General features: G+C 44.6%; 2 protein-coding genes across 5 annotated transcripts in view; both read right to left on the bottom strand.

The window, feature by feature from the left end:
• Positions 1 to 620: 620 nt before the first annotated feature.
• Positions 621 to 8,877, bottom strand: si:dkey-191g9.7. Of its 2 annotated transcripts, none has more exons than XM_039783650.1 (4): positions 8,818 to 8,877; positions 8,625 to 8,730; positions 6,832 to 7,297; positions 621 to 2,806 (listed from the first exon to the last, which is right to left on the bottom strand). In XM_039783650.1, the coding sequence occupies exon 4, from the start codon at positions 2,797 to 2,799 to the stop codon at positions 1,213 to 1,215; it is 1,587 nt and encodes a 528-aa protein (XP_039639584.1). In that variant the 5' UTR covers positions 2,800 to 2,806; positions 6,832 to 7,297; positions 8,625 to 8,730; positions 8,818 to 8,877; the 3' UTR covers positions 621 to 1,212. The 2 variants fall into 2 exon arrangements, with proteins under 2 accessions (XP_039639584.1, XP_039639585.1); XM_039783651.1 differs by having other exon boundaries at positions 6,832 to 7,212.
• Positions 8,878 to 14,006: 5,129 nt separating this feature from the next.
• ndst2a (N-deacetylase/N-sulfotransferase (heparan glucosaminyl) 2a) overlaps positions 14,007 to 23,191 on the bottom strand; it is a 32,737-nt gene continuing 23,552 nt past the window's right edge. For all 3 annotated transcript variants that reach the window (XM_039783646.1, XM_039783649.1, XM_039783648.1), the window contains 7 exons: positions 22,937 to 23,033; positions 22,619 to 22,742; positions 20,670 to 20,844; positions 20,208 to 20,378; positions 18,665 to 18,774; positions 18,134 to 18,236; positions 14,007 to 16,300 (listed from right to left, as the gene is read on the bottom strand). In XM_039783646.1, coding sequence (XP_039639580.1) covers positions 16,175 to 16,300; positions 18,134 to 18,236; positions 18,665 to 18,774; positions 20,208 to 20,378; positions 20,670 to 20,844; positions 22,619 to 22,742; positions 22,937 to 23,033 — 906 coding nt within the window. In that variant the 3' untranslated portion in view covers positions 14,007 to 16,174. The remainder of the gene's footprint in view (positions 16,301 to 18,133; positions 18,237 to 18,664; positions 18,775 to 20,207; positions 20,379 to 20,669; positions 20,845 to 22,618; positions 22,743 to 22,936; positions 23,034 to 23,191) is intronic.

The following is a 23,191-nucleotide window of genomic DNA, read 5'->3' as shown; positions in this document are numbered from 1 at the left end:
AGAGACACAACAATTCCCCCCCAAAGAGCAAATGCACTTAGTACGACAGCGGCGGGGGGAAACTTTATTTTAACAGGCAGAAATCTCGAACAGGCGGGCGACCATCTGCCTCGACACCAGTAGAGAGAGAGAGAGAGAGATGCAATGTTCATTTCACCCCACAAATAATACTAAAGTGTTGGACAGATATAATGTAGATTATGATGCAGCTATAGCCTTCCCAAAAGTGGGGTTAAAGTTTTCCTGAGGCTGACGCTAAGGGAAAGTCTACGGGCCACTAAAGGTGTTTAAATGGTATATGCCACTCAGATATCACTCAGCATAGGCATCCTACTGGCATATGTCACTACTGATTATGGGATGTCACTGCTGTGTGCCACAGATACCACTCCCTACCATCATATCAAGGAGGGATTTTTGCAGTTCCTAGAACATAACGTTCCTAGAACCTTTTTTTTCTCCTGTTCCGACTGGACCAATTTGGGGATTTTTAAGTTCCTCTGACTGCATTTCCCATAACTCTTTCAGCTCCTACTTCAGGGCACGGTCTTTTCCCTTTTCCGCACAGTGGTGGTTAGATGGCTGTGATTAAAATAACAAAAGGTCAGTTCCTATGGCCACTTGGCCAGTGGGAATGCAAATGGAAAAAAAAGGTTTTTTGGGGAGTGTAGTTTGTAGAACTGTTTAGAAGTGGACTGTTCCTAGAACTACATTCCTGTAACTACTTGGTCAGAAAGAGGCTAATAGTTGGTCTATGTATTTTATTGGGGGGGGGGTTGAGGTGTCTCTGTATTGAAATAAATGCTATTCGCCACTCCACACATCCATTATAAGCTTTACAAGAGTAGTACTTATTGTATCAGATTGCTTTACACAGCACAAGTGTCTATTATGAAGACACGCCTGTACAGTATGAAAACACTGGCAGTGCACAGCTGCAGGAATCAGGATTCCAATAGTAATATTGAAGAAATATAACAAATATTGAACCATAGACAACAAAATGATGAAAAAGCTCTCGTTAGTTGATCATTTTCAGCACTCTGTCTTTTAGATTTCCCTTTTTCATGACGATAACAAATCTTGAATCAACATTTAAGCGTTTCCACATATTCTGGCAGAGTATGCCGATCATTCATTCTATCTTTCATATCCCTTCTTGCCAGATGTGAGGCTGACAGTAGCTGTACACAGTGTTCAGGTTGTGGTCAGTTAGTCCACAGCTGTAGTGCTGCGAGTGCAGCAGGCCGGGGTTCGGAAGGAGCCCATCACCCTGCTCCTCTTTGTCTTCCAGCCGATGTTCCCGCCCTGCCGGGTGGTGTTGGTGTCCTGGCGGGACAGCTTGGCCGCGTGGCTTGCTGTCTCCTTGATCTGCAGCTCCAGGTGTTTCTGGATGGCCAGGCCCAGCTCCTCGGGGTCCACAGAGGCCCCGTACACCTCCCACGTCATCCCCTCTGCATCCCACTTCACCTCCTTCACTGGGGACTTGGAAGCTCCGCCCGGTTTCTTGCCTCCGTCGCTGTCAGTGTTCGATGTCTGGCTGCAGGAGGTCTCACTCCTGCTCTCCTCTGCCAGACAGATCTGGGGGAACACATGGGGTGTGACAGTCTGTCCCGTCTGCACCCCGACATCCCTCAGCTCTTTGTGCGCTGTCATAGTCCCCATGTCCCGGCTGATGGTTCTGACTTGGCCCACGGGACTGCTGCAGCATTCCTCTCCGCCAAAGTGTTTTTGGGACTGTGGCCCAGCACCAGGAGGAAGCAAGCTGATCCAAGAGCAGTTGAGGTTGCAGCAGCGCAGCAGGTGTTTGGCATCCAGGCCCGTCTCGCTGACGGAGGAGATGAGGCGAGGCAGGCCGAGATGGTTTGTCACCGAAGGAGTTGCCGCTGCGTGCTGCCCGTCCCAGTTTGGCTCGGCGGCTGCTGGGCGTGGCAGCAGCTGGGAGGGGGCGGGTATGGGCTGGGGGTGGCAGTAGGCAGCAAATGTGTCCTCGAAATTGACATGATGGTTGTAGGAGCCATAGCAGAGTGCTTTGTTGTCACATTTAGGGGGAAGATGGGATTTGTCCACAACATCCTGCACGTTGGCTGCTGCCATGGGCAACGGGACACAGACACAGCGGCTCTGAGGCGGCTGGACACCCCCTTCTCCGCTGCTAACCCCTCGACACATAGTGGTGATGATGTTGCACTGCTGCAGCTGCATGGGCTGCTTGCAGGCCAACATAGAGCGACTCTCAGCCTCCTGGATACTGTTATCTCCACCATGGTATGCAAGTCTACACGTGTGGCTGACTGCAGCCTGGGGGGCCACTCCCTGTTTAACCAGAGGCAAAGTGTCTGAGGGACTCCTGTGAACAGGGAGGGAGGCTGGGTTTATGCTCTGCACTGTCCCGCCAGCCTGAGGGTTGTCATTGTTTGCGTTCACGACTGTCCTGTGGCGATGTGAGGGTGTATGCGTCTCAGGCAGACTAGGAGGGTGGCTGGAAACCCTTTGGGGCTCACAGTGTTCAGACTGGGGTTGTTCTTGTTTACCAGGCTCTCTGCCAGCCCTCAGACTGCTGCAGGGAGCTTCTCTGGTAGCAGAGGACGCTAAATGCTCTTTACAGATGCCACCGACAGCCTCCTTCGGCTCCTCCTGGGAGGTGTTACCTGGTCCTCCAGCCAGTCTGGTGGGCGTAGCAGCCTCTGTAGAGCTCTTGGACGTGTCAAAGAGGGACTGACCAGAGAGGGTAGATTCCAAGGAAACAGCCCCCCCTAGTGGGCACAGCTGTGACACAGGACGCCCGGCCTCCGCCATGGAAAACCTTTAGGAAAAAATAAAACATCGAGGGTGGATGTCTAATACACAGGACACAGAAAATTCCCATAGCATGCATTTTTTTATTTGGCAATTTTGTATCAAGAGTGTAAGAATGACTATTGCTCTCTGTTTTGCCTCATTGATAATAGGTTCATTTTCATAATTTAATTTAAAAAAAACGTGACAAGATGAAATTCAGATATACTTTTGTTTAATCTAGAGTTATGTGTTTCTGTCATGATATTTTAGGGAACTCACAAACAGAAGAATCAGTCTCTTGTTCATGTGATTTGCGACAATTGCTCCCCGTGTGAAAAGCACTTTAACCTTGTATAAGAACAAGGAGAGATGCATTGCGACAGGTTATAGCACAAGTGCTATTTTCCGCTTGTAGTCCCTTAACACAATAAAAATTCCATGCAAGTGAAATACAAAATATTAAAATATACAAATTTACAACCACAGTCACCTAATTTACAATTAAAACTATCAAGTGCTCAATTGTTCCCCCTTCCTAAAACCACCCCACCCCACACCAACAAAGCTATGCAATCAAAATCCTTACCTCTCCCAATACACACACACACCTCATAAATATGTACAATGTTGTTGTGACAGTAACCATAGTTTTATCAAACTCGAAAAGGTTTGAGGATTTGTACACGTAATAAGATGTGTGGGGAGAGTATTCCACTGAGTTTCTAAGCCCCAAAGCGAAATTTGGCTGAAGTTGAAAGTTGTGCACTTACTTTCCTCTTCTCGGACAGTAAAAGGCACTTTCCCCCAACAATATCAATCTCATGTGTTTGAAGTATGGCGCTGGGGGTCAGCCCTATGTTCCCACATTTCTAATAAAAAAAAATGTCACTGAAAATTAGGCCCTATGTTCCCACAGTCCTATGTTCTCACATTTCTAGGACATTTTCAAAATTAGGTCTTGTGTTCCTACGTTTCCCTTCAATTTAAGCCCTATCCTCCCACAAGATGTTTTAGGGTTAGGGGGATAAAATCTGATACAAATTTATGAAAAAGGAAATGTGGGAACATAGGCACGCTCCGGGGAGCTGGAGTCGAGGCTAGGTTAGCCTAGCTTAGCATAAAGACTGGAAGCAGGGGGAAACAGCTAGCCTGGTTGTGTGCAAAGTTCAAAAACACAACTCTGCTCTGTGATTAACTCATTTGTTTAATCTGTCCACAAACAGAAATGTAAAATCGACCAATTTGTGGTTTTAGGGAAAGTTACATTTTGGAACTGCACAGCAGGGTGCAGAGACTGTGTGCAGCCGCCTGAAGTCTTGTCATCTCCAAAATCGCTATAGAGCTCAACAGTATGGTTCCGGAAGAAAGAAATCCCATTCATTTTCTCCATATGGATTTTGATTATTAGCCATAATGTCTAAACCATCCAAGGTAGACTGACCCCGAGCTGTGAGCTTGTGAAACAAAGGTTTCTGCTCCTGTAGAAGCTAGCAGTCCGTATGAAATAAACCTGGTTTGAGGAAAAACCTTTAAAGGGGTGATAGAATGATTATATAGGGTATTTTACACTGTTCCTTAAGGTCTCCTAATGGGGTATGTAACATTGGTTGGGCTGAAAATTGCCCGAATGCTATTTTATTAGGCCCTTAACACCCTGTGAATATGGCTCTATTTGGAACAAGAGCTTTTCTTCCAAATATGGTATGCTAATGAATATTCAGAATGAGATACGCGCTGATTGGTTTGAGCAAACTACATAGAAACACATGGGAGACTCGACAGCAGGCCTCATATTTCAGACACTGCAAAGTTATACATTGTTTGTTGGGCTATTTTGTTATTAAATTCACTTCTGAGACTTTTTTAAGCGAGAAATCAACTATATAAAGCTCAAATATGGGCCGTTTTACGAAATTCAGCCGCTGGTGCTGCCTCGCCGCCCGCTGGTGCTGCCTCGCCGCCCGGCCTGCCTTCCTTCACAGCCCCCGGCCTGCTATGAGGTACTTGGAGCTCCGTCACGGCTGGCAGCCCACAGCAGGGACTACCAACACCGCAGCCCTGACAGAGCTCCAGGGCCTTCAACTCCTCTCTTCCTGCTAGCTAAATGGCCCGTTGTGTGAGAGTGAGAGCGCCGTCAGCGAGCTTGTTACACCAGCAATCTCTTACCACATGTTACACACATGTCACACCACTTATACAAAATCTAACTAAATGTTTTATAAACCTAACAACGGTGTCCGATTTCAAGTTAATGAATATTTGTGAAGACTAGGTGTTTCGTTAGCTATGACTGTCCCTTCAATCCTAGCTACAAATCACGGATAGTTAGCTTCCTTTTCGCCTTAATTCGAGTATATTTACAGTTTGAATTTTGTCACGCCACGTTTACAACATCTAACTAAATGTTTTATAAAGCTAACAACTCTGTCAGATTTCAAGTTAATTAATTTTTGTGAATTCCAGAGGAATTCTAAGAGGAGGCTAGCTAGCTCTCATTGATAGAGCTCCATCCAGCCACAGGCTCCATCAATGAGACTCGCGGACAAGCAGCGTTTATTTCCCCAATCGTTTGTTTAAATAACTCAACACATTATAATTACACACATTAAAAGAGTAACTGGAACCTGTGGTAAGAGAATGCTAGCGTAACAAGCTCGCTGACCGCGCTTTCACTCACATACACCGGGCATTTAGCTAGCAGGAAGAGGGGAGTTGCAGGCCCTGGAGCTCTGTCAGAGCAGCGGTGTTTCGTAGTTCATTAGCCCAAACGGTGACTTTGCGCGGGTATGGAGTGCTGTGGGCTGCAGCAGCCGTGACTGAGCTCCATCTACCTCACAGGAGGCCGGGGTCTGTGAAGGAAGGCAGGCCAGGCGGCGAGGTAGCTACACAGGCAGCACCAGCCTCTGAACTCCGACACAGTCGGACAAAATTTGCAATTAGACATCAATTTTCGTAAAACGGCCCATATTTGACCTCTACATAGTTGATTTCTCGCATAAAAAAGTCTCAGAAGTGAATTTAATGGTGAAATAGCATATGAACAATGTATACAATTTCTGAGATCTGCACGACCTAGATTCAGAAGACTACCTGATCTCAGGTCAGTTGTGTAGCCTATGCAAATGTTGGGGCGTGACAAAGAGAGAGACTAGAGCCAAATGAGGAGGAGCCGCAATAGTTGTGGTCAACTATGGGGCTTGTTGAGATTCGCCCGTTTTCAGAGGCAGTTTCAAATAGTGAGATTTGCTGAGAAAAGAGATGTCAATGGGATTTAGAGGTTCTATGTATGTCCTAGTTACCCACTAAACTGTCATTATTCAACTATGACAAGGTAAAATCAGTTTTGCATTCTATCACCCCTTTAATGTTAACTTGTGCATTGTCCCTGTTTAAATAAAATGAATCTGAAAGGCAAATAAGTGTACTTCCCCGAATGTCGAACTATTATTTTGAAGAAAAAAGCGTTGTGCCGTGCAGTGAGGTGGCGACACTGACGGCTGACATTACGTCATGAGAGCATGTGGAGTGGCGGAGCGTCATGAAGCAAGTCACAGGATCCAGATGGCAACAGGTCAGTGCTTTCTAACAGTGCCGAGTCTGAAGGTGGGATAAATCCCTGCATGTAGTGTCTCAGAGATCGGAACTTGATCTAAAAGATGTTGGGCTATCGGAATTAAAACTTTAGTAAATATATTTTTTTTAGATGCTAGTTTTACTCATTTTTTAAAATACAAATTTAGATTTTCCAAAATCTGGCACACGTAGCTAGCACCCGTGGATCATTTCTGCACTGACTCATTCAAGGAAACAACGTGTAGCATCTCTGTCTGCTGAAGTGTCCTCAGGATGTGGGCTGAACCTTCTTAAACCAGAACTAAAGACTTTTACATCACACCATTGTCATGATCATTAACACAGACACACATACAGTATGATTGCACAAACACATGCAATAAGAATTGCATACATGCACGCCACACACACACACATACGATGGTTGTATTCCCTAAGGGAAAAAGAGGATTTAAACATTTTCACCCAGCAGCTTACCTATCACAGTGAAATACTTGCTGCGGAGCGTCTACCTTCCCCTCTTTCCGGATGTGTCGGGTGTTGGGTGCAGCTCCTCAGAAAGCCTGCATCCTCCTTCTCCTCCTCCCCCTTCCTCACATCCACAGGTGACCTCTCCCCCCCTCTCTCTGTAGCGCTAATTACACTTCATTCACTGAGCTGCTTGTTATCCCTCTCTGCTCTCCTCCACAGCCTCCTCTTCTCTCCCTCCTTTGTCTCAGCAGCCCTCCCGCTGTAAACAAGATGGAGGAGACCTTCGGGATAATCCTCTCCCACATCTGATTACAAATGTGAGGATGCAATCTTCAAATCCCTGTTCTGTAAGAGGGAGTCGAGCCGGTTAGCGGTTGGCTTATCCAGCTGTAGTGGGAGATGGATGGAGGGGGTGGGGGGGGAATGATAATGAGAGGAGATAGTCAGGCAGCCAGCGTCACTGTCCCTCCACCTGGGCAGAGGGGAGCCGGGCTGATGCATGAATGAGCGTGTGCACTAGACAGTAAATAAAGAAAACATCCTGTCTCTCTCTCTCTCTCTTTGTCTCCGTTCCCCACCGCTTTACGTTAACGCACTCGCTTCCAGTCTGACCACAGTTTCACACTCTCTGGCGTTCTCTCGCTCACCAACCCTGCCACCCTCCCACCAACACCAACCCACTCTCCATCACTAACCCTGTTGCTATGGAAACTGCAATACTCAATGGGCCTGTGCAGGTTGTTGTTTTCTTTTTTTTCAGCGAGCAATGAGACAACAAATCAACCATGTTTGTGGTTGACTCAGCCGCAGACAATTTCACACATCATCAACTCATTGCTCTTTTTTTAATTTCCATGTGTCTACATAGATTTGAAAATAAAAGGCCTATATATTCCATGTATGAAAACATGGAGAACACAACATTACCATGATGATGATATGTCAACAGATGGCTAGCATCTGTTGACATGTTTCTGTGATGTCACCCACAGGTATTGTGATGGGGCGTTATGGTAACCTTACCCAAAGATTCTCTATGTTCTCACGATATCACAAGATCGCACAAGAATCGCGGGATCACATCTCACACCAAAATCCATCGATCAGGCTTTAAGTAATGCATTTATTTGTATCCGAACCATGGATGTTGAATAAGACCGGGGTGAACTACGAGCTTATCCAACCAATCAGAATCCTGCGAGGAGCTACTGGCAGCTCCAGGCATAGTTTAGGTGTGTGTGACAGACAACATTGGCGGACGTAATAGACAGATAGTTCATCCAATCACCTGCCAGGTATTTTTTTTAAAGTGCCTGTCCTTTTCCAAACAGGTATTCAATGACAGCTTCTCAGATGTTAAAGCTTTAGTGCACAACTATTTTATACTAATGAACGTCCGTTCCATTCAAGCCATTGCCAAATGAGTTGCTACAAAGCTAATGAAGACTATCAGCTCCACACAGCTCTCTCTGGATCTCTCAGTAGGACTATGTTCAGAAGATTGGGGCGTCCGGCGACTTTCCCGCGCAGAAACTGAAGTGAAGATAATGACCTCTTCTGAAGAGTCCATCATGTTTTTTAATCCTCCGTGTCCTCCTTGGCTACTAGCAGCTGGGTGGGGAGGCTTGTATCATGTGGACGCTCTGACAGTTTTGTTGTCATTACTTAGAATTCCTCATGGTGGAAGACAGAAACTACGCACTATAGCTTTAAAGCTGTAGCGCGCAACTATTTTATATTAATGAACATCTGTTACATTCAAGCCATTGCCAAACTAGTCGATGCAAAACTTATCTTACCTTTTAGCCACACAAAGCTCTCTCTGTCTTTCTCAGCATGGCTATATTTACAAAATGGCGTAGTCCAGCGACTTTCACACGCAGCAGCTCGAGTGATGCGTCACCCCTGAGAAAGGACAAAAGCAGCGTTCAGCTTTGGAGACAAAGAGGACATGAAATCATAAACTCACACTATTCAATCAACTCTGCTCACCATCTTGTTGGTGATTGGCTGGAGTGGTTTGTTGTATTTTGGTGCACAGCCTGTGCCCCTAGTGTTTGTGTAGACGTTTACGAGCCCTGTGTTGTCTCCCGAGACCGGGCTCTTTCACGGTGCGGTGCGTTCAGGGGGCAGGCAGCCAGTGGATCAAGGAGAGATGCCTACCATTTGAGACAAAAATGAAATTGCGCTGAAACCATGCAGGAACTCATAGTGCACCTTTAAGCTAGTCTCACATTGCCAGAGCACCTGGAGTAGGCCTATGATCTGACTTCGGTAAAGTCAGAAAGATATTCACAGATTCGCACTTCCAGGATCAATAACTTCTGAGCAAAATGTTATTAAATTACAAACGACGCATCTTTCCCACCGTAGTAGGTAAACAACGAGCTACAAACTCATTTTCATCGTCACCGTCTACAAACTACAACACCGAAAAGAGATACAACAAAAATATGTATTAATTTAATGATTAAATAAGGTAGTGTCTCCAAACTTACCTCAATTATAACTTGTCTCCTGCTAGTTGTACTACAGCACTTACTCTTCAAAAATAAGCATAATCATAATTTTGGGGAATATCTTTTGCCAAAAACATTTTATATTTTAATAATTAAATAGAGTCGTGTCTCTAAACTTACCTCACACATAATTACTATTCTGTTGGTTATACTACAGCACTTATTTTCAAAAATAGGCATATGCATACTTTTGGGGAATACGTTTTGCCAAAACCATTTAATATATGTCATATAAATGAAGAGTCATGTCTCCAAAACTACTCCACACATAGAAAGCCCCCTGCTGTCCTATGCAGATGACTCAAAATTAATCTAAATGTCTTCAATGGTTGGCCTGGGTACATTAATGTTTAAAACAGTACATGAGTGTGTTTGTGTGAGGATATAAATAAGTCATCTTATTGCATCTGCGCGCGCGTGTGTGTGTGTGTGTGTGTGTGTGTTGGGTGGTTAACAGATGTGCGCAGATTAAGGCAAAGATTTTCTTGGAGCAGCTCTGTGTGTGTTTCTGTACAATGTTATTGACTTGCAATCCATGTGGGTTCAAAGTATTAAAGTATGTTTTTGTGTGTCTGGAGTGCTAATCCTCAAATAGTTTCTTTCATTATGTCCCAAATCTGCACAGTGCTGTGTGATCACGGCTGGGTATGGACTTCTACAGGCTGTATTACAGTGTAGTCTGTTCCCTGCATCAACATGATGCATCAACCAATCAACCCCACAGGATGTCAAGATGGAGAGATCATCATTCTGCTCTCCTTCTGATGCAAAACACCTCATGGAGTTCTACATTCAATTTTATCTGTACACTGCTTGTATAAAACCCCAATAAAAACATTAAAAAAAAAAAATCATTCCCTTACCTGTGGTCAGGTCGTAGGGGGGAAGGCAGCAGGTCCAGCAGGGGACCCCAAACTTCCCTTTCCCGAGCCACATTAACACATGAGCTCTGACTGGGGGATCCCGAGGCGTCCCCAGGGAGATATACAGTAATCTCTCCACCTAGTGCTGAGTCTTCGCCGAGGCCTCCTCCCAGCTGGAATAGAATTCTCCATTCATTATATCTGAAAACTCAATAAAACACATTGGTTAAAAACACAAACACCTCATGGGAGTGACTTATACGATCGTCACAATCTCCAACAAACCACCCACACGTTTACATTCGGCAGACTGTCCACAAGGGTGAGCTGTTCAGTCATTGTCAGACCAGCTTTAGGATGCCAACCTGAACACCAGGGCTGCGTCCCATGGCCCTTATCTGATAGCTCCTCGACTCCTCGGTCCTCGGCTGAACCGGAAGTTGTTCTGTCCGTCCTCGGTGAAGGCCGTCTCAGAGATCTTATTTTTGCCCCAGCGGCGAGGAACGAGGAGGGATCACTGAGGAGCTACAGGCAAGGATACACGAGAGCAGGCTTCCCGGAAGCAGTGAACGTTGAAGGAGTGAAAACTCCGCCCATACCAGATGCACTGGAAGACATTTTCGGCAGGGGGTGCTGGGGGTCGGGGGGGTCCACGGTCCACGTAGATTCTAAAGATACTATGTTACACAGGCTCTGTATTCTGCAGACCACTCTACCTCTTTCTCCTTTTAAAAACTCACTCGCCCCTCCCCTCCATGAAGTATGCTCGACGAGGGGTCAGTTGGAGAAATTTTGCTAGTCCTCAGATGTTTGGGGTTGGGCGATTGAAAATAAATCAAAAATTCTCTTTTGAGACACTGCCAAGTAGCGCTGATAGATATAGTAGAAACTCATTCGTCGTTGCGTGTGGCTGTGAATGTGCGTGCATGCTATACGTAGGCTGAATCGCAATCGCGTCAAGACAAATCTGATTGGCCAATACACACCGAAGATAAATTAAATAATGTTAAAATGACTAAATTATCCCTCTCTTCATCCCACACCCCAAACATGACATACAAAATGTCGTGGAACAGAAACAAAAAGCGGAGCTATTTATAAGCTATCATTTTTATTGTCATTGCAGTTTTAAAGCTTCGCCACCAGGGGGGGTGATGCAGCACCTGCAGCACCCCCACTTCCCGCGCCTATGGCCCATACAGCTGACGTATTGATGGGACGCCTCAGAGGAAAGGACGTCTCTTCCCTCTAAAACACATTTGCTTGTTTCCTCTCTTCTCCCACGATATCCTCGCGTCTCTCCTCAGAGGAAGGGACTAAGACGTGAGGAAGGGAGACAAGTGGAGGACTCAAGGAATCAATTTAAGGGCGATGAGATGCAGCGCAGTTAGGGAAGAAAGTAAAAGAAGATGTGTTGTTGACTCCCTGTAGACAAAGGCAGTCATTTCTCCTGCAGCCAATGAGCACCTAACAGTTTTTATAGCTGCTGTTCTGCTGTGTGCGCGTTTGAGGTTTTACATGAACCCTTTTACCACCTGTCGGGAACCTCCACTGCTCCACAGCACGTTACTTTCCTCTCCATGCATCAATGAAGAAGCCTCAATATTAAACTTTCTCAAGCCTTTGGCTTCTGTAACCTCCACAATTTGTGGGAGGTGGAGTGGATTAACCTAGCCCAATATCACAAATTCAAAATAGGCACTGCATGATGTTTTGATGACCCTGTTCTACTGTCACATACGGGATACGAGGGCGAGTTAGGTAAAAAAAAAAAAAGAAAACAAAAAGCATCAGCCATCATTTCCAACCTCTCTGTGTGTTTATTAGAGATGATACAGTGTTGGCCTTTTGACATTTAATACAAAACAAACAGAAAAGAACAAGACAGCAGCTTCTGATTTGTCTCCATACCGACTCGGATGTCGGTTCTCTTGTCCTATGACATTCGTGGGTAATAGTGCTCGGATGGAGACGCTGAGTGTGAGTGTGAGTGTGGGGTGACGTGCGTTTAGCATTCTGTGATGGGCTCTCTTTCTTTTCTCTTACTGACTGAGGTGCTTATTGCCCCTCTCACAGTCTAACACAAACCCACACTAGCTTTTCAATAGCTCTGGTCCAGGACGGTGGCTCAGGATCACTGTGCAGCTGCTTCACGGTCACTATGAAAATGGTCAAAACGCTTTTTGAGTGATGACAATTTTAATAAAAACATTTTAAAGCACGTAATACTGTAAGCACTGTTCAAGTTAAGTTTACTCTATATGATTCACGTTCAAGTCAATGTACTAGTCTTGGTTAGTCCTGTGTTGTACAGTTGTACAGTCTATATCCACGACGTTCCATTCCGGGATTGCTCCGGTGCTGCCGGAAATTCAGCCGGATGTGCGTCCCCTTCCTCTGTCTTTGTGTTGGCGTTCTAACCTCCGGTGGATTTGTGAGGACTATGGTTAACTGCTCCTCAGATCTCTGCAGGGTAAATCCAGACAGCTAGCTAGACTATCTGTCCAATCTGAGTTTTCTGTTGCACCACTAAAACTACTTTTGAACGTTCACGTTCCACCAAAACAAGTTCCTTCCTGAGACGGTTTAGCAGAGGCACCGGGGCTCCGTCCGGAGCTTAGTGCCGCCCAAGACCATTGTGATTGGTTTAAAGAAATGCCAATAAACCAGAGCATGTTTGCTGGGGTTATATACCAGACGAATAGATAAGCTCATGTTTTATTGGCTCTGACTGATACGTCTGTTCCCCTCCGTTTTGGACAGATTTTTAGGCGACCACACTCTCGGCCAATCACCCTTGCGTCGACAAATAATCGGCAAGCATGAACATAGCTAAGCAAAAAGGAGCGCCGTTGAGGTGTTTTTAGAAAACAACCTTGGTGGTAGGTCTAACTGGTGGAAGGTCTAACTGGTGGAAGGTCTAACTGGTGGTAGGTCTAACTGGTGGTAGGTCTAACTGGTGGAAGGTCTAACTGGTGGAAGGTCTAACTGGTGGAAGGTCTAACTGGTGGAAGGTCTAACTGGTGGAAGGTCTAACTGGTGGTAGGTCTAACTGGTGGTAGGTCTAACTGGTGGAAGGTCTAACTGGTGGAAGGTCTAACTGGTGGAAGGTCTAACTGGTGGTAGGTCTAACTGGTGGTAGGTCTAACTGGTGGAAGGTCTAACTGGTGGAAGGTCTAACTGGTGGTAGGTCTAACTGGTGGTAGGTCTAACTGGTGGTAGGTCTAACTGGTGGAAGGTCTAACTGGTGGAAGGTCTAACTGGTGGTAGGTCTAACTGGTGGTAGGTCTAACTGGTGGTAGGTCTAACTGGTGGTAGGTCTAACTGGTGCTGACACAACAACCCGATTATCGGCCGTCAGACAGTCTGGCGAGGTCGGTGACTCAAGTCTGGTGTGTTCCGTGCCGCCGTCAGTCAAAGGAGCCGTCGACGTTCATTTGGGTCGATTTGACTTGTTGAATCGGCCATTGGGCAGTTAGACTCAATGACCAATTACTGGAAATGACGAGCGCGATGAGCCTGACGAACGCCTCTCAAAATCTGACGAAAATCTTTTAAACTGACCTTTGTCGATCTGAAATGAAGACAGATTCAGACACTGCACGGCCTATTTCTCTCTTCAAATGTTTTCAGAAACACGTTTCGGTGAACTATTTTAGTACAATATGAGATCGTATTCTCAACGAGCCTCCATTATGGTCGGTTTTGAAATTTCGGGAGAAGCCAGACCCACGTGACGCGTGCGTCCAATCAGCTGCCGGTTTTCATTTTTTGGGTGACAATACAGATTGGTCTATTATGGAGATGTATTACGTCTCGTGGTATTACGTCTCGTGCACGCACAGAATGTACGCTCAAGTCGGCGTCTGAGGCACTCAGAACACACCGAGTCACCGACGGTCGGTCGTTGGGTTGGTGTGTCAGAGCCTTAACTGGTAGTAGGTCTGTCTGGTTGCAGTTCTAACTGGTGGTTGGTCTAACTGGTAGTAGGTCTGTCTGGTTGCAGTTCTAACTGGTGGTTGGTCTAACTGGTAGTAGGTCTGTCTGGTTGCAGTTCTAACTGGTGGTTGGTCTAACTGGTAGTAGGTCTGTCTGGTTGCAGTTCTAACTGGTGGTTGGTCTAACTGGTAGTAGGTCTGTCTGGTTGCAGTTCTAACTGGTGGTTGGTCTAACTGGTAGTAGGTCTGTCTGGTTGCAGTTCTAACTGGTGGTTGGTCTAACTGGTAGTAGGTCTGTCTGGTTGCAGTTCTAACTGGTGGTTGGTCTATCCAATTGTGCACAGAGGCATTTTGGACTACGGATGTTGTTGTTTTTAAATCGGCCTCTTGTGAGTTATACTCAATCACTAGAATAATCCTTAAAGGTAACTTTTGTCTCTATGACAAATTTATTTTTTTAAATTTGCAGTGGACCATTCAATCATTTTCATTTAATAATAATGGTCCTCATCGCGTCTCTTGGAAATTTCAACCACACTAATAGACAGTTGTACATATTTCCACTTTGTTGTCCTGTCAGCTTGGTATGTATGATAACTCTTGATCCTACAGTACCCATCAGCCTCCAGCCAGAGGCAATATAACCAATCCCACTCATTCCTAAATGATATTATATAACATTATAAAGAGCTCAAGTAAATCTGAACTTTCATGTTCGAAAAAAAACGTCATTCAAAGTCCCATTGCTAAAATCACTAAACTCCAGTCCTGTAACACAACCTTTGCTCAGCAGTATGTTGTGTGGGGCCCTCGGTCTGTCGGTTTATTTTTTAATAAACTATCCTAGGTAGGTTAAAAGCTAGTATAAAAGTCGTCTTAAATAAAAATCAGAGAATCGAGGGAGCCAACGTGGATAATCATTCAAAAAGCATCTTGACCTTTGTGAATAAACAAAGTATAACAAAGCTGCTCACTGACAGGATGTTAGTATGGGCCAGAGCCTGGACCCAGGGTTCAAAATTAGCACCATCCACCAGCCAAATGCTGGTAAAATATGCAAGGGGCTAGTAGATTTGCTTCACTCACCAGCCCAAAAAACAATGGTTTAAAAAAAAAAAAAATAAAATAAAAAAAGCTATTGAGTGGCTAGTAAAAGTTTTTCATTCACTAGCCATTTGGCTGGTGGACCAAAAGTTAATTTTGAACCCTGCCTGGACCTGGGCTTAGTTGTGTACCAAATCTGAACACATGATATTTACATTGACCTGGCATCATATTAGTTGAATCCATTTTAAAAATGTCCGTCAGTACAGTAAACAGACGAATAGGAGGGAATGCGGCACCCCGACTGTTGGCTGGACCTGCAGGTAGATGTGTGTGTGTAACCGAGAAATCTGGGCCAGGGTATGGACTGTCTGTCTATACTGTCTGCTTCAGGCTGATGGCCATTTTGTCCCCCCCCCCCCTCAAACCTAACATATACAACCGCTTTTGAAAATGCTTTACAATCATTCTTGTGGCGAGAGGAGATGTGTGTATACACGTGTTTGTGTGTGTGTGTCTGTGCACGTTTGTCCTGTATCCAGTCATACACTCCACATCCGCACAGTTTCTCTCCTCTCATTAATGCTGGCTGACCTGTTCTTTGTGCCCCAAACCTGCTGGTCACCCAGTCCTCTGGATCCACATCAAACTGATGTGTACAGTGTCACCCCCCCCCTGTCCAACACACACCGACTGAGGGTGAGGCTGCCCAGTGTTCGCGGGAGGTTGGCAACCAATCAGGAATCTCCAACAGTGACCGACACTTTAAGAAAGAGCTCATGTTGTACTGTCTTCTTTTTCTGTGGAACAGGAGCACCAGTAACATCAGCTAAGCTAAGCTTGTAGTGTGTGCTGCTGTTGATTCCAGATCAGGTAGTCCAGTTTAATCCACATCCCAAGTGCTGGCTCATCCACAGAATCCAGTCCCGGCTTTTCTGTGGTGCATTTGTCTGTCTGTGTGTGTGTGTGTGGAAGCTTTGTAGCCTCAGCTCCAGCTTGTGCTCTGGAGTTCTTGGCGGAGCCAGGACGGCAGTGGTTGGCCCAACCGATTCAGCAGACGTAGCAGCTCCATGTTGTGCTCCCGGTAGTACTCTGCCAGAAAGGCACGTGACTGCACACACAGAGAGAGACAGACACACACACACACACACACACACACACACACACACACACACACACACACACACACACACACACACACACACACACACACACACACACACACACACACACACACACACACACACACACACACACACACACACACACACACACACAGAGATCAGAACTAGAGAAAAAAATTATTTGATACAACATGCAGAAGTTAAAAGTGCACCGACATTCTGCTGTCTCTGCATCATTATTTCATTGTGGGGTCTCTTAATGGCTGCTGAGGTTTTAATGTTAACCATGTTTAACTCGGGTGTTATTCAATATTTTTCTTATTGTAAACAAATCCCATAAAAGCCATCAATGTGTTATTATTCCTACGCCGTCTGTGGTTCTCAGCCACAAACCCATCAGTTCATACTGAAGATAAGCAGCTCATTAAAAGCACCTCAAGTGCTCAGTCAATCCCTGAAACAGCTGGTCATTGTAGTTTTTTAACAAACATTACTCAAACAGAGGGATGTTGTTTGGTGCTCTACTGCAGTGCTTCCTAGAGTGGGGGCCGCGGCCCAGTAGTGTGCCTTAGAACAGGCCAATATGCCGCAAGATTGGATTATTTTCATGTTTCCACTGTGCACACGACAGCAGGCTCACATGTTCCATCCAAATGCCTTAAAGCGCAACTCTCGCCAAAATGCAACCTAGGGTCTTTTTGTGAATGTACCCGAGTCAAACTTTTGTTTAAAAGCATATTTAGGACGGAAGCCCCAGTCAAAAAGCACCGATCTCCGAATGTGAATGAAAGGACTCCATAGGAAGAAATGTCATTCTTATATGAGGCTCCTTTTTCAACTACAAGGTCGATATTGTTTTTCACTAACGACAAAACAACATATTATCCGTGCATTCCTATGGAACTAAGCTTTAGGAGCTTCCCATCTTTACTCTCCTCCCTGTTATGTTGCATTCAGAGATCGACTCTTTTTGACTGGCAAGATGGGGCAGAGTGGAAAAACCAACTGCTACAGTGAGTTATTAAAACCTTATTTTTAGTAAACTCTGTGAACACAAACAATGTTCTCAATGCTGAGTTCATGTGTAGAGCCCCTGGTGATACTTAATCATGTCGAGCTTTCTTAGGGTTTAAAAAATAGTGACTTTGATGAGATCATAGTAGTGCCCCTAGCACTCCCATTCCAAAGGCCATTTGACCCAAAACGAAAATACGGTCAATCTTAAAAGGGGTGCTTCCGTCCCAATTATGCTTTCAAACGAAAGTTTGACTCGGGTACATTCACAAAAAGACCCTAGCTTGCATTTTGGCGAGAGTTACGCTTTAAGTGTGATTTATACTTCTGTGTAAAATCGACGCCGTTGCTACGTACGTAGGTACGCGGAGAAACAAACCTACGCCGGACCCTACGCCTTAGCCTGACGTGCACCTCTCGAAAAATGTAACTACACGTCGCTGCGACGTGCGGCGCTCGGTCGTGGCTTGGTAGCGTTGCATTTACCCCCCGACTCATTTCCTGGTTCTCCTTCTCCATAAACAACATGAAATCAAGGAGAGGGTTAACTTCTCCTGCTCCAGATCTCCCACCGTGGGCAGAAAGAACAGGGAAGACACTTTGGTTCTCTCACTAGGACTCTAGAGTCACTACTCACTCTGAAGATAATCACAGTCACTCTCTCATTCACTCTAACACACACACACGCCCTGCTATTCTCTTCAAGAAATCAACGCACACACCAACGCACAAGTATACACATCAGGCCACTTACATAGGTTACGGAGAAAGCTCTGCTGTGCTAACTGTGTGAAATGTGGGCGTACCTCAGGGCTCATCTCTGGGTACTTCCTGCCTTTACTCTTCCCCAGACATTTGGCTCGACCTCCTTCCACCCGCTGACACCAGAAACCTTTGCTGTCATCGTACCTGCAGACGCATGGTTTGTTTATTTAACACCGTTCACACGTGGTATATGGAAACATGGCTGAGTCAATCTCTCTAAGGGCTTGTTTGCTTTCAAACTAAATGCTGAATGATTCCTTTAAGGGATACAACTTCACTAGATTAACTGTGTGTGTGTGTGTGTGTGTGTGTGTGTGTGTGTGTGTGTGTGTGTGTGTGTGTGTGTGTGTGTGTGTGCGCGCGTGTAAGAGAGAGAGAGAGTGTGTGTGTGTGTGTGTGCGGTGTGTTACAAACATTAGAGCCTGTGTGTGTGTGTGTGTGTGTGTGTTACAAACATTAGAGCCTGGGTCTGTGTGTGTGTGTGTGTGTGCGTGAGTGTGTATGTGTGTTACAAAGCCTGAGTGTATGTGAGTGTAAGTGTGTGCAAGAGTGTGTGTGAGTGTGTTACAAACATTAGAGCCTGGGTGTAGTTGAAGACAGGAGTGACACCGAGGAATCTCTGGATTCCCTCCATCACCAGTGCTGGGTTGGAGCGCAGCAGGGCCCCGTCCACGATGTGCAACTACAACACACAGAGGCAGCGTCATCCAGGACTCGTATCGACTAGTGGTAGATGATAGTATGATGAGAGAAGGATCTACAGTTGCTTCCATGCAACTACAAAAGAATGAGAAGTATCCTCTCCTTGCAGTTCTTCTTTTGGACAGGTTGGACCAAACTAAAATAAAATACCCATCCAACAGGCACATGGGATATAAAAGGAATCACAGTCAACGATGAAAAAGACTATATAGTAATAGATGGTAGAGGATTCAACAATGATTTCCGGGGGGGGGCGGCTATGTAGTCTTTAGCGAGGACATCCGTCACCTTCCTCTTTCTTTGTGTTGGCGTTCTAACCTCCGGTGGATTTGTGAGGACTATGGTTAACTGCTCCTCAGATCTCTGCAGGGTAAATCCAGACAGCTAGCTAGACTATCTGTCCAATCGGAGTTTTCTGTTGCACGACTAAAACTACTTTAGAACGTACACGTTCCACCAAAACAAGTTCCTTCCTGAGACTATTTTTCAGCGGCATGGTCGTTGTGTATGGGACTTAGCGCCGCCCAAGACAATTGTGATTGTTTTAACTTAAAAAAGAATCCGCTCTACACTTGATCCAAAATCCTCCCTCTCGCTCTTCGCTCACATGCTCTAGATAGAACCACACCAGGTTTAATTCTCAGACCTGCTGCTGAGTCTATTTAACTTTAATATATCCTTAACTGGCATAAGGTGTGTAGCATTCCTCTCAATATTCTGTCCATATATATATATCTAGAACTGGACAGTAGGGGGCAACACAGTCCAGTACATGTTAACATCAAAGCAACAGTTATCCATGTACAGTACTACCTTTAGTGTTACCTAGGATTATGGATGTGCTCTTCGCTCAGTTAGCTTGATTTGATTTAGAGCCTGCATCTTTTAGCTCTTGAAAAATGTTGTCAGTTGTCACAATAAGCCTTTCAGTTTAAACAAGTCAGCAAAACAGGCACAGTCAGAGATATTAAAACACTTATTATTATCAGGGTTTGAATATTTTGCAGTTTGTATAAATCTTAGAAGTTGCTGCTGTTTTATTATTTTGTTCCCTATGTTTAATGCTTCATGTTGAGATTGTGAAGTATATTGAAACTTTATTATTAATTTACAGTAAGTAGTGTGTAAAGTAATGTTTTGCTATGCAGATTTAACTTTATCCAAATTATTGACTAATGCTGACATTGTTCTTGTTCAATCAGACAGTTTTGAATTGAATCAAACCGTTGAGCAGGGAATTCATTCACAAAGTAAACACACGTGACTTGAAATGGGCATCAACAGGCTTTCACTTCATCTCGTCTAATTGGACACGTTATGTAAGAAAATACCTGGATGGAAACCAGCTGTTGACTGTGACAATGAAGTAGAGTGGACCACACTAATTTCCACATGCTGCAGTGTGTGTGTTACCTGGCTGGGCTGGTAGTGTTGCAGCCAGCGCTCCAGGTGAGGTGCATAGAGACCCGGATTAAGGCAGCGTCTCTGAAGGGCCAGCAGGTCCTTGGGGGCAGAGGGGCCTGCCGTCACCACTGTATGGAAAGTGTTGTTGAGGGCTGCAGGGTCCTGGTGGGCCCTCTGGTGCTATGTTCATACACACAAAGACAAAAACAAAGACACACATAGACACACAGACACACACACACACACACAATCAGAGATCAAAAGAACTACAAAAAGATACAACATTCAAAAGTTAAAAATGATATTCTGCTGCCATCATTTAATTATGGGGTTTCTCGGGTGTTTTCTCAATGGGACACACCATACATTATAATAGTAAAGAGACTTGAACTGCTTTGAGAAAGCCTGTGCAATGTGACACGGCACTGCTCCATGTGTGTATAGTTGTGCAGAGTGTGTGATGGTTCTCACCTGGTACCAGGAGTACGCCCTGTCAGATGGGTTGATTAGCACTGCCAAGATTTTGGCTCTGGGAAGCAGGGCAGCAGCTCTCTTGGGCGCGACCTCTGTGTCAAAGTAGTTGGCACTCTTTTCAAACATAAAATCTGTGCTGACATTGGAAGGGAATGGGAAAAAGTCCATGTACCTGAGGATCACACATAAAAACAGAAAGTAATAAGTCAGCTAGCACCTAAAACAGTATCCACATCCCCGTGCCATTCATTCACGTTATGTTTTATTCTGTTAACCGTTTGAATCACAGAAAAGACTCAACACATACCCACAAACTGATCAAAACTAACTTTAAATTCTTAAATATTTGAATTATTCACACCGAATCAAGTCAGTATGTCATATGTAGTTAGTCTTGCATTGCCACACCTCACCACAGCGCTGTGTCAGCAATGGAGTATGGTATGCTACAACACTAATCTATAGGCTTCGGTATCGTTTGTTTTTATTTTGATATCGGTGCTGAAACGATCCTTTTTAAAACAGCTCTGGGGCCTAAATCAATACTTAAAAAGAGGCACGTTATAGAACAGCTTGTTTATTGCTAAGGCCATATGGTCAAATTTGAATAATTAATTTAAAATGTAATACCTTATTTCTCCAGTCAATTGCTGTTAAACAAAAAGAAGAACACTATACGGCAGAAGGGTACTTTACAACAACAACTTGAGTTTCTTGAGATGCACTTTAATACACCATGAGCTTACGAGGTGCTATTGAACGCACCATTAAGTCCTGTCTGTGTTGTTTCTCAGACAACTCCAACCGTGACCATAATGTCTTAAAGTGCAGCTGGGCTACACTGTGTCTTGAGCTACAGACTGTTGAACGTCCTGGTGTTGGAATCCTTTCCAGTAAAATACAGCCACACGTTCGACCATTTAGCTTTCAGCATTTTAAGCGCGTTTAAGCCAGCTGATAGTTTACAGTAGGCTAACGTTAGCTGCTGCCAAATGTAATGTGAACTGTGAAGGGAGGTCACACAAATCCATTTCTTCAGGCTTCAATCACCAGTGGCTTGAACCAATCGGCATCCAGTGAGGAGCTACGGGCGTGATTTAGGTGTGTATGCTGTGCCGCCGTTCAAAACAACAATGACAGCTCCTCAAGAGGTAAGCGTAGATGCTGCAATAGCATCAGTTATATCTGAATTGGAGAGTATGTCTTTATTGAAAGAGGAGCAAAGAATGGTACTGAAGGCTTTTCTCAATTGAAAAGATTTTTTTTCTCGCTTTTCTCCCAACTGGCTTTGGCAAGACTTTGATTTACGTCGTATTATTCATTAATCTGATTGGTTAAAGTTAGCCTGTGATAGACATATGCTTCATTCAATCATCTGCCAGGTGTTTTAACAGTTTCCAATGACGGCTTTTCAGACAGTTCTGTATAACAAACCATCTGGCGCGTCAGGTTAGGACTTTGACTGGTCAATCCAGGACTTTGGCTTTGGCTTAATGTTTGAGGTTGTTTATTTAATTTGGTCTTTAGTGGCAGTCGCATGTAGTTTACCAGCGACAAGCCTGCATGCGTCTACCAGGAGATATCCCTCCACTGCGGGTCAGCAAGGAAACACAAAGAGGGAATTTTGTACTAGAAGGACTGTAACTTTGGATTGTGGATTTTGTCCCACCTCTTTTATAGTGTAGCTGTGTCACTTCACCGCCAGGATGGGTAGGAGGAATGATTACCCATTGTTACCCTTTCAGTGTATGAATGTCATGCAAGTATTATATTAAGATAGACTTTATCCTTTAAGCTCATGCAAGCACCAGTCGAGCCAAATTGAACCTTAGAAAATAAATCCAAAGAAAGATGCACCACAAAGAAAACTGAATTCAAATTTAAGCCACGTTGTGTTTTGAGAACTTTCTGAAGTCAGTGTACGGTAATGATATTCCTGTCTTTACCAGTCAATCCCATTGTCATAGCTTGCTCCACTGAAGAACTGGATCTCCTCGAAGGTAGTGGGGCTGGGGAATGAGCTGGTGACTGCTGGGTGGAGGCTCAGGAATGAATGAAGCGCTGTAGTGCCTTGGAGTAAAGACAAGACATTTATAATAAACAAGTGTGTATGTATGTATGTATATATATATATATATATATATATATATATATATATATATATATATATATATATATATATATATATATATATATATATATATATATATATATATATATATATATAGACAAAGATGAAAATGGGGATAGAGAGAGTGTGGTACCGGTTTTCTGTGGTCCAATGACGAGGAACTTGGGGAGTCGGTCACAGGTCTTTTCTTTAGACCAGATATCTTTGTGTCGCTTGTCATGACAAGGGTTCTGAAAGATATTTCACATTAAGATTAAATGTTCAACACTATGCTTTCATTCCAGTGTTCCTGCTACATTTAGTATTGTCTACGACTACCTATCTGTATTTATTCTGCTACTCAAACAGTCAAATGTCCACCGATTAATGATTTACTATGATGTAAAGG

This window comes from Perca fluviatilis, chromosome 19 (genome assembly GCF_010015445.1).
Source record: "Perca fluviatilis chromosome 19, GENO_Pfluv_1.0, whole genome shotgun sequence".
Classification (NCBI taxonomy): Eukaryota; Metazoa; Chordata; class Actinopteri; order Perciformes; family Percidae; genus Perca; species Perca fluviatilis.
Note: the sequence above shows the minus strand (reverse complement) of the source record. Positions and strands in the feature narration are given on the sequence as shown.

Excerpts from the sequence above, each read along its gene's own strand:
- si:dkey-191g9.7 (XM_039783650.1), bottom strand. The coding sequence starts at position 2,799 with ATGGCGGAGGCCGGGCGTCCTGTGTCACAGCTGTGCCCACTAGGGGGG.